The sequence below is a fragment of the Chironomus tepperi genome, unplaced genomic scaffold (genome assembly GCF_022539635.2).
Source record: "Chironomus tepperi strain 1889 unplaced genomic scaffold, CSIRO-AGI_Ctep_v1 contig_364, whole genome shotgun sequence".
Lineage (NCBI taxonomy): Eukaryota > Metazoa > Arthropoda > Insecta > Diptera > Chironomidae > Chironomus > Chironomus tepperi.
Genome location: NW_027226486.1, coordinates 1728648 through 1744420, shown reverse-complemented (window position 1 = coordinate 1744420; position 15773 = coordinate 1728648). Strand labels below are relative to the sequence as shown.

At 31.4% G+C, this 15773-nt stretch overlaps 7 protein-coding genes and 1 long non-coding RNA gene across 10 annotated transcripts; 2 read left to right on the top strand and 6 right to left on the bottom strand.

Annotated features, from left to right (window-relative positions):
- Positions 1 to 255: 255 nt before the first annotated feature.
- LOC139095218 (mediator of RNA polymerase II transcription subunit 26-like) lies at positions 256 to 4908 on the bottom strand. Of its 3 annotated transcripts, none has more exons than XM_070646500.1 (4): positions 3918 to 4908; positions 3480 to 3563; positions 2436 to 3411; positions 256 to 2053 (listed from the first exon to the last, which is right to left on the bottom strand). In XM_070646500.1, the coding sequence occupies exons 1-4, from the start codon at positions 3942 to 3944 to the stop codon at positions 789 to 791; spliced, it is 2352 nt and encodes a 783-aa protein (XP_070502601.1). In that variant the 5' UTR covers positions 3945 to 4908; the 3' UTR covers positions 256 to 788. The 3 variants fall into 3 exon arrangements, with proteins under 3 accessions (XP_070502601.1, XP_070502600.1, XP_070502602.1); XM_070646499.1 differs by having other exon boundaries at positions 4509 to 4908; XM_070646501.1 differs by lacking the exon at positions 3918 to 4908 and adding an exon at positions 3674 to 3899.
- LOC139095221 (uncharacterized) lies at positions 2454 to 5094 on the top strand. The gene is made up of 2 exons (XR_011544841.1): positions 2454 to 4367; positions 4487 to 5094. It is a non-coding gene; the product is annotated as an uncharacterized lncRNA (long non-coding RNA).
- Positions 5095 to 5173: 79 nt separating this feature from the next.
- On the bottom strand, positions 5174 to 8585 carry LOC139095345 (E3 ubiquitin-protein ligase TM129). Its single transcript, XM_070646679.1, has 5 exons — positions 8278 to 8585; positions 7975 to 8211; positions 6435 to 7752; positions 5713 to 6371; positions 5174 to 5617 (listed from the first exon to the last, which is right to left on the bottom strand). The coding sequence occupies exons 3-5, from the start codon at positions 6520 to 6522 to the stop codon at positions 5258 to 5260; spliced, it is 1107 nt and encodes a 368-aa protein (XP_070502780.1). The 5' UTR covers positions 6523 to 7752; positions 7975 to 8211; positions 8278 to 8585; the 3' UTR covers positions 5174 to 5257.
- LOC139095454 (putative leucine-rich repeat-containing protein DDB_G0290503) lies at positions 7275 to 8228 on the bottom strand. The gene is made up of 2 exons (XM_070646806.1): positions 7975 to 8228; positions 7275 to 7752 (listed from the first exon to the last, which is right to left on the bottom strand). Exons 1-2 carry the CDS (start codon positions 8226 to 8228, stop codon positions 7275 to 7277), a joined length of 732 nt encoding a protein of 243 aa, XP_070502907.1.
- A 53-nt stretch (positions 8586 to 8638) lies between the features above and the next one.
- LOC139095344 (uncharacterized) lies at positions 8639 to 11416 on the bottom strand. The gene is made up of 3 exons (XM_070646678.1): positions 11169 to 11416; positions 10568 to 11114; positions 8639 to 10508 (listed from the first exon to the last, which is right to left on the bottom strand). Exons 1-3 carry the CDS (start codon positions 11334 to 11336, stop codon positions 10102 to 10104), a joined length of 1122 nt encoding a protein of 373 aa, XP_070502779.1. The 5' UTR covers positions 11337 to 11416; the 3' UTR covers positions 8639 to 10101.
- A 148-nt stretch (positions 11417 to 11564) lies between these two features.
- LOC139095393 (uncharacterized) lies at positions 11565 to 12431 on the bottom strand. Its single transcript, XM_070646725.1, has 2 exons — positions 12212 to 12431; positions 11565 to 12159 (listed from the first exon to the last, which is right to left on the bottom strand). Exons 1-2 carry the CDS (start codon positions 12395 to 12397, stop codon positions 11620 to 11622), a joined length of 726 nt encoding a protein of 241 aa, XP_070502826.1. The 5' UTR covers positions 12398 to 12431; the 3' UTR covers positions 11565 to 11619.
- A 96-nt stretch (positions 12432 to 12527) lies between these two features.
- Positions 12528 to 14062, top strand: Polr1E (RNA polymerase I subunit E). The gene is made up of 3 exons (XM_070646549.1): positions 12528 to 12547; positions 12609 to 12744; positions 12807 to 14062. The coding sequence occupies exons 2-3, from the start codon at positions 12672 to 12674 to the stop codon at positions 13919 to 13921; spliced, it is 1188 nt and encodes a 395-aa protein (XP_070502650.1). The 5' UTR covers positions 12528 to 12547; positions 12609 to 12671; the 3' UTR covers positions 13922 to 14062.
- Positions 14015 to 15661, bottom strand: Dph2 (Diphthamide biosynthesis 2). The gene is made up of 3 exons (XM_070646548.1): positions 15332 to 15661; positions 15061 to 15265; positions 14015 to 15003 (listed from the first exon to the last, which is right to left on the bottom strand). Exons 1-3 carry the CDS (start codon positions 15608 to 15610, stop codon positions 14090 to 14092), a joined length of 1398 nt encoding a protein of 465 aa, XP_070502649.1. The 5' UTR covers positions 15611 to 15661; the 3' UTR covers positions 14015 to 14089.
- Positions 15662 to 15773: the final 112 nt, after the last annotated feature.

Below are 15773 nucleotides of genomic sequence, written 5' to 3'. Positions count from 1 at the left end.
AAACTTTTGAACTTCAACGGATTCCAAATTTTTTGAATTCTAAATCGAAATTTAGCATAAATTTCAAATTTTTAATAGCCGTTAAACAATTTTTCATACATTCATGGATATTCATTACATCATTCAAAGTCCAACAATTGAAATAAGCTGAAAAATAACAAAAATTATCACCATAACGATAAATTTCTCGCATGAAATTTTCCACGGATATACTGTAACGTAAAATTGCCATAAAAAAGACGAAATTTGTTTGCATTTTTCTTGATAATTAACCATGATTTTTGTTTTATTTACAATGAAATGTTTTTCATTAGATACTTAAAAATACAAAAAGCTGAAACTCATTTAATTATTTTTTCCTATACCGTCCTTCTTTTTCTCTCCGAGTTGTTTGTGTATTTAATTAATTTTCATATTCATTTATTTTTTTTTTTCCTCTTCAAGATTCATTTCTTTGTGTGTGTGTGTGTTTATTTCAATCAAAACTAATTAATTCCATTTTCCTAAAATATATAGTAATGTGATATAACGACTTTTCATTGTATGCTTTTTTGTAAGAAAAAGAAGTGTACAATGGACTTGATTTTTTTTTTGTTTTTTTGCGCTACATTAATTCATGTTTTTTTTGGGGGGTGTATTTATGTGCTGGACATAAAAAAACAGCATAGAAAATTCATTCATGTCCACATGTCCATAAACATTTTTGTAGGTAAACTTTTTTTTTAGGTATTTTTGTGGTAGTTTCTCTTCATTTTTTTTAATAAGGTTTTCTATTAATTTTTTTTTATTTAGTCAATGACAACATAAGGCAAAATTGTTAAAATTTCATCATTATATGATCTAACATTCATCACTTCATGCCATTCGCGAAATTCTATATCACGGTGCTTATGCATTGAAAATTTATCAACACTTTCCAATTCCACTTTTATTGTATCATTTAATGACACACTTTTCTTTTCATCCTTAACACTTGTATCATCATCATTATTGCCATTTTTGGATACGACATCTGATGATGTTTCGTGTGGCGGTGGAGGAATTGAAAATGGTGAATCATCATCAAATGTTTTTGGTATTTTATCGAGGGTAAGAAAATTATAACGCGGTACTACACGTTTCCATAGACAATGTTTGGCATAATCAATATTTTCATTATCTTTTGAATAGTCTTGCTCTTGTCGTTCTTCCATGATACCATTAAAATATCCATTAATTCCATCTTTAAATGAATTATGAAGTTCTTGGATATCATGTTGTGTAACTGGATCACGTCTAAAATGTGAACTTGCTGGACACATTGGATCTTCGTCACAGACATAAGTAATAATTGGCACTCTTTCCATTTGTTGAATTGATGGTTCAGGCACAGCCGAATTTATCATAGATTCTATTCTTGATGACTTTACGGCATCCTTTTCAATTTTCACTTCAATAATTTTTGGTAAATTATCTCGTGGCTTTCTACTACGGACCATCTCTTCAATGAGATTCTCATTTGCATCATATTCGGGATCAAAAATTGATTTCACAGCACTATGGCGCGGTGGCGGTGATGGAGATCTTTCAATATCCTCCACAGCACAAAAATCATCAGTCTCGTCATCGTCTTCCGAAAGGTCAGACTCATCTGGCTTTTTATTATTCATATCACCATTAATATTGACTTTAATTGATTCATCGAAGCCATTTGTCGGTTTAGGTTTTGTCTGTTCATCATCCTCATAGGTAATGACTTCACGAAATGTACATGTACATTCAACTAAATCTCCATTATCATCATATGAGTTTAACTCTTCAAATTTGGATCTTAATGCCTCATCAAAATCAATTGGTGGTAATTTTGAATATAATTTAGCAATTTCATCTTCTATTGTCAATGGACGTAATAAAGATGTTGCAGCCAGTTCTTGAGTTGTGGGTTTTGTGAGTTGTGAATTCTCACTAATTGGTTCCCTTTTAATTTCAGTCACTTCTTTCTTCACTTTCGGAAGTTCAAAATTGCTATAAGCTGGTTCCGGTGGATTATATGATGCTGTCGTAAAATTATTTACTAAAAAAATTATTAAAAAGATAAACAGTTAGCATACTGTGTGCGTAAGACATTCATTTAGGGCAGAAAGTAGTACAGTCACTCGATCACTTACTATCTATTAAAGTGCATTTTCTTGGTACAAAATTTCAGTTTGAAAAATTTAACGGTCAAAAAATATTTGAAAAATAACGGTTAAAGAAGATTTAAATTGTCAAAATTTGAATATTGACCGTTATTTTTTGACACACTTGAAGACAGTAGAGTCTGATTCGACGAAGAAAATACACTCTAATTAATAACGAGTAATACAGAGAAGAAACAACAAAATCAATAAATGAATATTTCTCTGTTGCGTATAAAAAAAATATTTTTTCATCTTCTCACTCAAGTGCTTACTAACCTCGATCCAGTGAATTTGAATCGTGGACATCGCCATTAGTCCAGCTCATGGACGAATTTTGATGTGATTCAAGCATCTGTTGAAGCTCAAATGTAGTCTTATTTCGCTTTCCAGCTGATAATGCAATCTTTTGTTGTATTTCAGCTTGAAAATCTGGAATATTCCCATTGAGAGTGGAATCAAATCCTTTGGAACCTTTACGTCGACCCCTCTTCTTTGGTTCCTCAATTTTTGGCGGCGCAGGTGATTGTTGTATTTGCGGCGGCTGTTGTACAATATTTTGCTGTTGAGTAATTTGTTGTTTCTGTTGCTGCTGTGGTGGTAATGGTGGCTTTTGTGGAACAGGCACATTTGAATGTAATTTATTGTTAATTAGTTGATTTAATTGATTACTATTGTTATTATTATTATGTGGATGATGATTATGATGCATCGACGAGCTATTACTATTGTTATTGGCATTTAGCATAAGTGGCGATGAAGTTGCTCCAAAATCAGATTTCTTCATCATTTTATTCTTCCTATTATGATTACTATTCTCATCAATTATATCACTAGATACATCAATATTATTACTTGATGGTACTTTACGCTTCCCCAATAAGCTTTGACTTTGACTTTGTGATGACTCAATAAAAATACCACCATTTTGATGAATATGCGAAATTTTTTGTGGAACAGGCGACGTGACTGCTTGATGATGATTCTGTGATTTTGGTAATAAATTTTTGAAGCTTGTTGGTCCATTAACAATGCGAGGAGGTTGACTATTTGGTGGTGATTGTGATTGTTGCGTCATAAATTGTGTATCAGATGAGCCCTGAGAGATATTTTGTGGTGAATTGGGTTGTGATGGAATTGAGGCTGCTAATCGCTCCTTCCATTTTCTTAATAAGTTTTTAATACGCTTTGCGAGCACTTGATCGTTAGCTTTGTTCTGTCTGAGTGCTTGGAGGTCTTTGATGATTCGTGTATTCTGTAAGGCACGTTAAAAATCATGTTTTAAAGATGGAAGACATTTATAGCTTAATAATCACTAATTACCTGTACTTCGCGATATGATTCGTGTGTTATATTGAATGCTTCGAGACATGTTACAACTTTAACTACTGCTGATTTATTCCTTATCTGTTGGATGTAAGATAAATGGATATTAATAGGTGTGGATAGAAAAGTTTAATTTTCTCAAAAGTTATGTCAATTTGCGTGAAAAAAATTTGATAGAAATGTTAAATGACCTTATATCTATCGATTTAAATAGAGTATAGAAGATCCAGTGAGGAAAATTTAAGCAATAAATGACATTTTCAAATAGTAGAAAAATGGCTGCCATCTTGCTTTTTTTGATTAAGTGAAAATTTCAAGTCGTTATTATATATATAACGTTAAATATATGTAGGCAGTCAAGAGCCGAACATTATTGCTGAGAATAAATTCTCTTATTCTCTCCGCTCCCCTCTCACATTTGGAGACTTTTAATACCCGATCTCTCACGAACGACATCATCATGTATTGGTGAGCGAGATACGATTTTTGTCATAACACGTTATAATTATACACATTTTCACATCACATAACTCATTTAGTTATAACACAGCACTTTCCGAATGAATTTTCATTCAACACGATTTGAGTATTTTGTGAGCATAATTTTTATTTTTCTTTAGCAAAGAGGTCGGTTTTCAGTCTCCTGCGAACTTTTTCAACGATTCAAATAATTTCATCATTTTTATTTTTCCCTATACCATACAATCTTTTTTTTTTGTGTATAGAATAAATTTTTTTTTTCTTTCTTTTTCATCATCATATACACAGTGAGTGAGTGAAAAAATGTAATGGAGTTTCGAAAAAAAAAGATCATTTTTTTTTTCTTGTGTAAAAAATTTTTCCCGTAAGCTTAACAACTGAAAAAATTAAGGACACTCGAACACGGTAATTATTTATTCATTTAATTGGTTCTTTCATCAATTCATTTATTTTTATTTATCCTTTAAAATTTCCTCTCCATTCCTATTCCATTTTTCGTTTATGTATTTTTTTTTTAACATTAGAATTTCAATCTAGTTTACTTACATTAAAATTCTCGTCCAAAGCTTGCGTCAATGAATGTGCCAATTCAATTACAGGAATATTATTCATATTAGCACTAAATGGCCAGCAGAATGTGTTTAATTAAAACCCCAAATTCGCTTTTTGTGGGCTTTAAAAATTTAAAAAAAAAAATTTATTTTTTTTTCTCTCGACTTTTTTTTTTATGATGGCACGAGATTGGATATAAAATGAAGGAAAATTATAAAAGTTGAATTTTGTCGAGACTTGGTGCCTTTTTCACCTGTACTCGATAAGATTGAGTTAAAATATTGTTAATTAGTGCTATAAATTGACAAGAAATCAACCGGAAGTTCCTTATTAATATATTTTATTAAAAAATTTCTTCAGCATTAACTTCCTTCTTCAACGAAAAATTGAAACTGAACAGAACAGTTGATTTTCCCCTGCAATATAGTTGAAATTCCCCTATACATATCGGGGTTATCTACTATTTTTGCTGTTCGCATGTACTGCCCCTCTGCGAATCGCAGATATTTTTTAAATTTTCCGTTATTTTCATCTCTTTTGTATTCATTAAATATTCAATAAATACTCATTTAAACCACAATTTATGGTCTTTTACTGTCTTATTGTAATGCAAAATTTAATGCTTTTCAGCATTTTTCAGTATATCAAACGAGGGCATGTTCAAACATGACAAAAATATGTTTATTCATTTATTGACTAAAAATTCCTTACAGATAACAAATTAAAATACAGTTATCAGGTATTTAGACTTCATCCTCAAGGAGGCAAACATCCAAGATGCAAAATCGTGATCGACACATAGGACAATTACATTTTGAGTTCAGCCACGTTTCTCTCTCTCCTTGATCCTGTCTGCTAGCGAACCAACGTGCTAAACATGAGGAACACCACATTGGTCGACAAAAGCAATTTGTACACCTATCATCGCCTTGATCAAAGCATTGCTTGTTAATTTTTACGTCAGGTTTTTTTACCATACATGCGAAACAGTTGTCGAGATTTGCTTGATTAACACGATATCGAGGATTTCTTTCTATTTCAGTTTTAAATACTTCGACGAATCGATCAATAATTGTCGTACGCAATTTAACTGATGATAAAATCTACAAATAATAAAAAATATATAGTCATTTACAGATCATATTAACGGGACATAAAATCCAATGCTCTAATTGACTACTAGACTCATAATACATACCGTGATTGGACGATTTATTCGATCTTGAAGCTCTTTAAAGTCCAGTGAATTGATTCGAATCTTGAATGGTCGGATGCCGGCACGTGTTGGGGTCACTTGAATAATTACAAATTGTGCTGAATCGTTGGTGTCCTGAATTGAGATATTATGTGAATCTGTATTTACAGCAATTAAGGCAGAATCAGATTGATGAGCAATATGGACAAAATACAGCGATGTCTTCATGATCCAATTTTCTGTGACTACAATTTTCGTTATTGCACTGAAAGTCTTAGTAAGTTTGTCAGCACTTCTAAATTCATTGTTGATTTGAGCAGCCACTGTCGTCCATGATGCTGGATCATTCGGTGTATTACTGTATTTCTGAAGTATCTTAGCAATTGGATGATTACGCCAATTATTTTGTTTATAGTAATAAATGAGACATAATGCACCGATAGGCAGCAATAATGCCAACACGATTAGAAAATACCAAAAATATTGAAGGAATACTATTTTAGGTAATTTTACCCCAAAATAGAGATAATAGATCATAAAATATACAATTGGAAGTACTGAATGTACCATCAGCATAAGACATGATCTATTTATGTGATAATTTACATATAATATTGACTCAGATCCTAAATAATTTGCAAATATACTCTCGATTGTAAAGCCTAGAAAACAATAGGAACTGATAAGAAAGTTTGTGGACGAATGAAAAATTAAGTGATATTTACCTAAGCTGATAAACTCTTTAGGAGGATATATTACGGCAAATAGTAGCAATAAATAGAACAGATTAAATCCAACTTCCTCTTCTGACATTTTTGTTTTATCATAAATTTTATTTTTATACTCTTAATATTATTATTATTATTAATTTACTTATGTAGTCTCATTATCACGATAAAGTGTTACTTCCACGCTTAGAACGAGAGTTGCTTTTCTCTTGTGTTTATTCCTTGCAATCTCAAATTTGACTAATTAGTTTTATGTCTAGTTCTAGAGATGACCATTTGCATCTAGGCAGCACTAGTCGTTAATAAAACTCTAGACTAGTTAATAGACATACAGGTAGTCAAATAAAAGTTTGTCAACTCAGAAATGGCAAAGTATTCAGAAACTTTTAAAGATTAGGTACATTAAGCATGTCAGGTATCCAAAAATTTTGGATATCTTTCACTACCTGAATTTTTAAATCGAAAGGATTTATCTTTTTTCATTTATACCTAACATGGCCAATTCATGGACAGTGAGCATTTCTTGAATTTCTTTTAAAACAAAATGAACTAAGTTCGGTTAAAAAATAATTTAAATTTGATCGTTTTGGATTCGGAAAACTTCGGGATTTAAATCCTGTCAGATTAATCCATATGGATTAGATTAAATTTTTAATCCTTCTAAATTAAAGCTTAAATTTTTACAATTTTTGACTTATTGTAATGACAATTTTTCAAGACCATGTGTGGAAGCTCTCAACTCTCGTCCATAAGTCGTGCTTCTTGAATTGGTAAAAATTAATATTAATGTGCGGACCGCAAAAAATACAGAAATAAATTCAAAATCATAAAATCTGTTTAAATTTGAGACAAAATGAAGTCCTCGAATCTTTTGTAGTCATCATTTTCCAATTTTTTGGCACTTTTCATGGTTTCATCACAGCTACTTGAAGACTGATTTATGTCTTCTGGATTTTTCTTAGGTGTTGTATCTGCTGTTTTACTTTGAAACAGTTCCACATCATTACTATCCTCAATGATTTCAATAATTTCGGACTTTTTTGAGTTCTCAATGATTTGAATGTCATCGTCACTTTCGCAATTTGAACATGTGAGATCCACAAATTTCTCAGACTCTCCCGTGTGTTTCTTTGCTATTGTTGTTTGATCAGGTCGTGATTTTTCTTGTCTTATCATCTCCAATTCCATTCTGAGCTTCAAATTTTCATCCTTTAATTTCATATTGTCTTGCAAGTATTCATTATTTACGGTGTCGATTATCGAGTATGCTTGACATTTTATTCCATATTCGGTTTTGATTGTATTAAGTTCAGTCCTATTACGAACATATTTTTATGAAATATGATGATTAATTATTTTTTTAGTAACATTCAGAGTTGGTCTAATCAATTAATTAATTCCAGCATAAATGACTGGAATTTCCGGTACTTGGGAGTACAAATGTATTATACTCAATATGTGATAAGATTATTTAATTAATAACTGGAAGTTTCCAGTTATCAACCAACTCTGAATTAATTAATTAAATTATACTCACGATTTCTGCAGCACACTTTCCTTCATCTGATCAATCTCCATTGATTTTTGTAGTAATTCTTTCTGGAGTTTTTCATTGCTTTGTACTAAATTCTCGGAAATAACTTTTTGACGTTTTAGATCATTTGATAATTGTGCATTCAACTCTGGTTCTTCAACATTGAAATATAGCTTCCTTATTGACCTTTTATCATACGGTTTTCGACATAATGGACATGTAACTCTCGAATTTGGTGCTCTAATATAATTGCACATATTGCAATTCATTAATAACAAATGATTTATGACATTTTTCTTAACTTACGATTTTTTCCATCCTTCCAGACAATTCCCATGATACAAATGGCCACAACGATTCAGGACTATCACGTCGTTGTCTGTATCGAACAATTCATGACATATAATGCACGGAATACTCATAATTTGTGAATAAATTGAAAAATAATTTTTCTCTTGTTCAATCTATTTCAATTTCTGGTTTAATAATAACATTAGAAATTACGAATCGTATCTCATGTTATATTTCAAACGTTCCGCCAGCTTTTGAACTTTTGTGAATCGCATAGAATTAACTTTTTACTCTACCCGAGTAGATCCAATAGTATTTCATAGGTCAACTTTTGAAATGATTGTAAATAAAGTTTTAACGGAAAATTAAAATTTGAAATTGAAAGTTCAAAATGAGGTTCAAAGTTTGAACTGAAAAATTCAAAATTTAAACGGTTTAAAATGACAAAAATGTGAAATTAACTTCATTTACAAGGCCCCATAGAGTCTAGAACCTTCATGTGTCAATCGGGATTTTTCTCCTTATCATTAATTTTTTCATGCAGAAAATCACGGTCGTTTACAATGTGCAATTATGTTGCATATGCACTACAAATTCCTCTCAATTCTACCTTAACATTCACCAAAATGTAATATCCTTTAAGACTAACTACTTTCCATTATCTCAAGTTATTGAAGAAACGTTAAATTTTAAGGTAAAATTAATTTAATGAATTTATTAATAATTCATTAACTGGATCTTGTTTAATTCAGTTATCTCGTGATGATCAGCATGTATGCATAGATTGTAAGACAAAAGTTATCGATTTCTTCATTTTTAAGCGACTTAATGAAGAATCTCGAAAATTATTATCGAAAGTTTCGACAATTCACGTGTTATCTAGTCAAAAAAATGTTCTAGTCACAGATCAATTAGTCACTAATCAACAAATTAATAATGATGAGTTATGTGATGATGATAAGACATCCAGCAGTGAGATAAAATTAAAAAAGTCATGCAAAGAGACATGGATACTTAATAAGAGAAAGGTGGCCAAAAATACAGGCAAGTCATACATATCATCAAAAGGAAAACTTGTGGATGCAAAGCAAATGAGAAAAAGTTGCAACTCATGTCGACTTAATTGCTCGGAAAAAGTCACCGAGGCTGATCGATGTAAAAATTTCGAAAGTTTCTACAAACTTGGAGACATTGGAAAGCAAAGGTCCTTCCTATACAGTCACATAAGAATTGTCTCCCCAAAAAGAGGCCACAAGACGAGAAAAATTCAAAGACATTTCTACTTGGAAAAAGTCAATGCCAGTGGATCAAGTGAACTCATCAAGGTCTGTCGATTTATGTTTCTCAACACATTCTGTATTAGTTCTCAAATGTTAGACACAATTTATCGGAAATTCGCATGTAATGGAGTAATTGATGATGATCAACGTGGAAAGTATGAGAGGCACAAGATCCGACAAAAGGAATCGACAATAAATATGGATGAAGATTGATCACGAAAAGCAAAAAAAAAGTTTTTATTATTTGGGCTATTTCCTCATTTCTTTAACAAATTTTTCTCTTAAGTGTTACAAGGTTGCTTATTGGGGTCGATTTAGTCAAGTGAATTTTTTTCATGCGGACCGGTGGAATCGATTGAATTCTGAATTAATGGAAATAATCTAGTTGGCTTAGATAAAACCCGGATTTATTTTTAATCCTTCTAGATTATGTTCAAGGATTTATGTTTTATGAAATTTTTAATGGAAAGACTTGACACAGCATGAACATGAATATGCTGAATTAAAATTCTACTTACTTGAAATCGACCCCAATAATTTTATAAGCATAAATCTATTCTTAATCATCATCCTCATCATTGTTGTGTTTTTCGTCCTCAACTTTATCGACGGGTTCAATCTTTTTTGGCGATGGAGGTCTTTCAGATTTTCGAGGCACATATCCACATCTACAGAAGTCTATTTTATTGCATCGTACCATAAATGTCGTTTCCACTTTATCAATGAGATCATCTTTGTTTCCTTCTATTTTATAGTTCTGTTTGCACTTTTCACACCTGACTGTTGCCCGTACCCTTGACTTGCCGATAAATGAGAAGTTGATTACTATTCTGGTTTTGTATTTGTCATAGACTAGTCTCCTGAGAACATCGCCGTATTTTTCGCTGAATTTGTTGGCTTCTGGATTAAATAGATTCACTACATCGACAACTGAGAGATCTAAGGAACCTATATCGTATTCAATATCTGAAAAATTATACATATTTAAATATTTTGCTTGATCTAAAATGTTTACTGGATCTTACCTCTAGGTTTTGATGGCCGACCTCTTTTAAGTACCTTTGGAGGTGGTGGAAGTTCCTCATGAGATGTTGTTGGTTTTGAGTAATCTGATGAATAGTCTGGATCTGTATCATTATCATCATCGTAGTCATCATTAAAATAATTTTCTTCAACAGATTCATCAACCATGTTCTGCCCGCATAAAAGGATTGGTTCTTGTTTAATGACTGTTGGATCTATGGCATTCTCTTCATAATCTTCAGGTTGTACATATCTGCGTTTCTCAGCATGTTGTGGCTGTTCATTTGATTCTATAATTAACTTTTTGCTCTTTTCGTCAACTCGAATTTTGGATATTGAGCATTTTTCAGTGTAATTTTCTATAATTTTGTATATTGAATGAATTATTTTGCTGGATTTTTGTACAACTGGTGGCTTTGATTTTTTAGAACTGCTCTTCGGAATGTGTGACTGAACTTCCTTTATTTTCTGCTTAAAGTGATAAAATTTTAATGATTTATCCTTACAGTCTAAACATATTTCCATCGATTCACCATCTTCCTTTGATATCTACAAAAACAAGATCATTAGTCACAAATTAAATCATTGAATTATGTTACTTACATTGATATTTAGAGATTCCGCTAATATTTGTCTGAATGGAATAAAAATTGTTGAATATTCAACAAAATTATCATTTATGCCGAAAAACTGACTCAATTCATTACTTCCACATAAGCCACACATTTTAGCTTCAAATATATCAGTTATATTAATTCTTTTTGTCGCCATTATACTTTAATTAAGCATAAAAATTATGCTTTTATGTTATCTTGACAATAATTTGTTTACTCGAGTTTCAGTTAGTTAAAAGAGCACTGTTCGGTTACTCGACTCTTATAGAGCGCATTTAATTTTCAGAAAATTTTTGAGTTCAAACAAGTGTCAAACAGACAAACTGAAGAAAAGTTCAAAGTAACCTGGAAAAAAATGCTAAAAATCGGAAAAATTCAAAAATAATTTCACGGTTTTTTCATGCATATATTTGAGCCATTTAAATTTTAAAAACTTAATCTCATGGAACTAATATCTTGTTTTGTACAATTTTCTGATCATTTAATTGCTTAACTAATTCTAATATTTCTTTGTTTAAATTAAGGATCATGTCTAGTTTATCATTTGGTTCTGTATTTGTGCAGTTTTCATCGAGGTTTTCTGTTGTATGAGGTATAGAATTATCCGGTAATTCATAAACTTCTTCTATTTCCTGTGGTTCCTTCTTAATTTCAATATCTGGGATTTCTATATCTTGTGCATCACTGCTGTCTGGTTCCTTTTTTATCTGTACGTCACAAATTGATGAAACTTCTGATATTAATAAATTCCCTGTATTTTCCGTTGGTGTCTTTTCCATTATCAAAAGCTTCTCCTTACTTTCTTCAATTGTTACTGCCTTTATTGAGTTCTTCGATACATAATTTCCGACAATTTTCATAATTTCCTGAAGTAATGGACTGAATTTCTTTTGTACGCTTTGAGATCGTTTTTTGAAGTGATAAAATTCGATGATTTTTGGCTTGCACAGTGCACAAATGTCTGATGAATCCTTTTGAACCTAAAATGGACTATTAATTATATGATTTCTAATGAAAATTTCACAATCTTACATTAATTCCAACGGTGAAAAATATAACTTCCACAAAACTCAAACAATAATCATTTTCACGAAGTGATATCTGAAATGTGTCCGTAAATCCTATGTTTCCTGACTCGCCACAAATGCAGCACTCGAATATCTTCATTTTCTCTTCAAATTTTCTTTTTTTAAATAAGTTTTCCGAGAATTTTTCCATTTTTCTTTTTTTTACGAAGATTTTTGAAATTCAATTGTTTGTAAACAAACACTGGACAGAGTTGGAAGCAGAATGGTACTCGAAATTCAATATATACTGGTTTGATTAGAAACTTTTAATACAATTAGGTAACACATAATATTGACATAGGTAAGTTGTGTATGCATTTTTCCTCTTCCGAAACTAACGAATTCTTAAAATTTGATCTAAGTTCACTAGATCAACAACTCTGGAAAAATATTCAAGCACGTGCGATTAGCAACAAATAATAATTATGGAAATTCTTAAGAAATCAAAGATTACTAGAGTAGATAGAAAGACATCGGATAAACCAGCTCCAATAATAGGTAAACACCAATTAATTACATTAAATCCAGCGTGGATTTTAAAGTTTTAAGTTACTTTTCAGCAACATTTCAAAATGCAAATATAAATAAGGAAATTGCATGTCAATCAGTTTGCAAAAGGGTGGCAACAACAACTGATGGAAGTAAATATGCATTAATAGCAACAGAATCAAATGTCTACAAGTCAGATTTATCAAATGCTGGAAGTGAATTCCAAGATACATACATTGCAATTCACAATAAAAAGACAAAGGAAATTAACTTAATTCAGGTAGAAAATGCATCATTTAAGCATGTCCTGTATGATGATACAAGATCCAGTTTTGAACATAATATCTTGGATACTGCTAAAATATTGGCGAAGGAGTTTGCAGGCAAGAAAGGAGCTATTGCATTTGAAAGAAGCCAAAGAACTAAAGTTAATTCATCGATTTTGGAAGATTCAGTCGATAAAATGATGACATCAGTTGATACAGACAAATTCTTCGAAAATGATATTTTTGAGCAGTCACAAGAAGATCAAAATAAATTCCGTGACTACATATTTCCAAGAATTGACCTCAATGAGTCAACTGAAGGTAAAAGTGTTCGTGAAATTTTCACAGTCAGTAACTTAATTGGTGATGAAATGATTGAGCATTTATCGGAAATAGCTATTGACATCCTTAATATTGATTCAAAGAACTTACCATTCACAAATAAATTCATTAAAAATGCTGTAATATTAATTCAGAACTCAAAAACACCAGAATCGGATGATAATTTAAGGAAAATGGCAATGCTTATTTATGCTGAATCCCTTATTAGTTTAATCAACAATAAATCGAGGATTGTCCATTCCTCTGGACTGATGAAATTCTCAAATCAATTAGCACAGGATATATCAAAGAAATTCTTCATAGCTGGCTCAAAACAGGCATCAAATTTTACGAGACAAAAATCAATAGTATTCTATGTGCTCTTGACACTTTTATGCTCAGATTCATTGGAAGTAAGCCTTACTGATATTCTCGACTCTGTGGATTTATCAAAGAAAGAGTTAGTAAAGTATGCATATATTATGGGATGTAAAACGAAAGGAGACCTTCTCTTACTCAAGAATATATCAAAATTAGACAAAGATGCAACTTTCCAAGTACCATTAATGAAAGGCAAGAAGGAAAAGAAAGGAAAGTAAAAAATTCCGTTGTGAAATATTTTTGAAATGTAAATTGAACTTGACGAAAGTTCAAAAATTCGCTGAAAATTTGAAAATCAGAAAACCGTTAAATTTTGCTAGAATTAAAGCATATTTTTTATTGAATTTTCAAAATAAAGGTGGAATAAAACTTATTGTTACTATAAATTAAAAATCTAATTCATTATAACTCATTGGAACTCCTGAACGTCCAACTTCAACTTTAGCAGCACCATCTTGACCCAATCGCATGTCCAAACCTTGGAAGGTTCTTTCCTGAAATTTATTAAGTGAATCGATTTCACTAAGCTGATTATTGCCAGTTTCCATTAGCGTGCCATCATTATTGACTTTATTAGCTTCTTCATCATTTTCGTCATTTAAATATCGTAATTTTCCAGTTATTAACGACACATCGGAATTGACAACAGATGCTTCATTTGATGATCGATAAAGCTTTCCTTCCGGTAACATTTCACGAAAATCAGTGCTGTATGTGTCGGGAAATTGATTTGACCAAGCTGGATTTAAAGCCATTTCAGCCTCAAAAACGGATATAAGTGGCTTATAGAAATCTCGTGAATTATAGAGATTATTTTCCGAACATCCAACGAGAACAAAACAGTCAATTTCCGAGAAGTTTGCTAATTTAGCAGAATTAATCTTTCCGACCGAAAAAATGTATGTCTTAATATGTCTACGTCTAGTAAGATCCTGAATATGCTTAATAATATCCAAATAGCCTTTCATTGTAAGCGTACCAACAACAATACCGAGAGTTTGCGCATCCTTACATTTTTCGATATAATGACTTCGTTTCATGAGGAACTTTGTGTCCATAGCCTGCATTTCTTGTAAAGTATTGGTCGTTATGTCAAAAAGAAGCCACTTTTTGCACTTAATACCCATAGAAATATTGAAGAATGATTGATTATCCTTGCCTATATAAATGCATGTATAATTTTCAGTGCTCTGATTGTTCTTTAGTGACCAGCATAGTACATCAGCTTCTTCAGACTCTGCAAGCTTTCCTATATCGATATTTATGTAGTTTAATTGATTAAGTTTGTTCGCGATACAATCTGAAAAATAAGAGTTTAATTAACAGTTCAGTAATTGTGATTGATAGAGGCACTTACCGATAACGTGATATGATCCGACGTCATAGAATATAAAGACTTTTTCCATCTTGTCTGGAACTTTGGAATTAAAGCACTCAATGAATTTGTCTACATCTACTTGATTTTTAGGGAATATGTATAGGACTGGTAAACGAGTAACTTTCGAAAGGCAGGCATGTCCGAAATGTATTAAACCATCTGCTTGCATGTGACTTGCTGCTATCTTAAAAGATCCAGTAGAAAAATCATGAATATTTTATTAGCTTTATATAATCCTTAAAAATCATACTTCGTCAATGCAACATGATCCATAAGATGTGTCAGCGAGAATGAATATATGTGAATCAACATGCTTGGCTAATTCAGACTCAATTTGTACAGCTAAATGCAGAATATCATCAGAAAATTGTAAACATATTTTTGTGAGGAATTTTTCGCGTATAAACTTGATGCACCGATTTAAATCATTTCCCGTCCATATGTCCGATAGCTTAACTGTCGTATCTATCTGAATATCAACTTGTTTCTCAATAACTTCCTTATCGGAACTAGAAAAATTCACAGACATATTTTCTCTTTCTTCCACACTTTTTGTTATGTCTGTAGAATGGATTTGCTTCCAAATTGAAATGTGCTAAGTCCTAAATTGCTTTAAATAACTAATTTGCTTTTATCGGTGAATTATAGATGAATCATCTTGTCTGACCACGTGATGTTATTTATTTGAAATT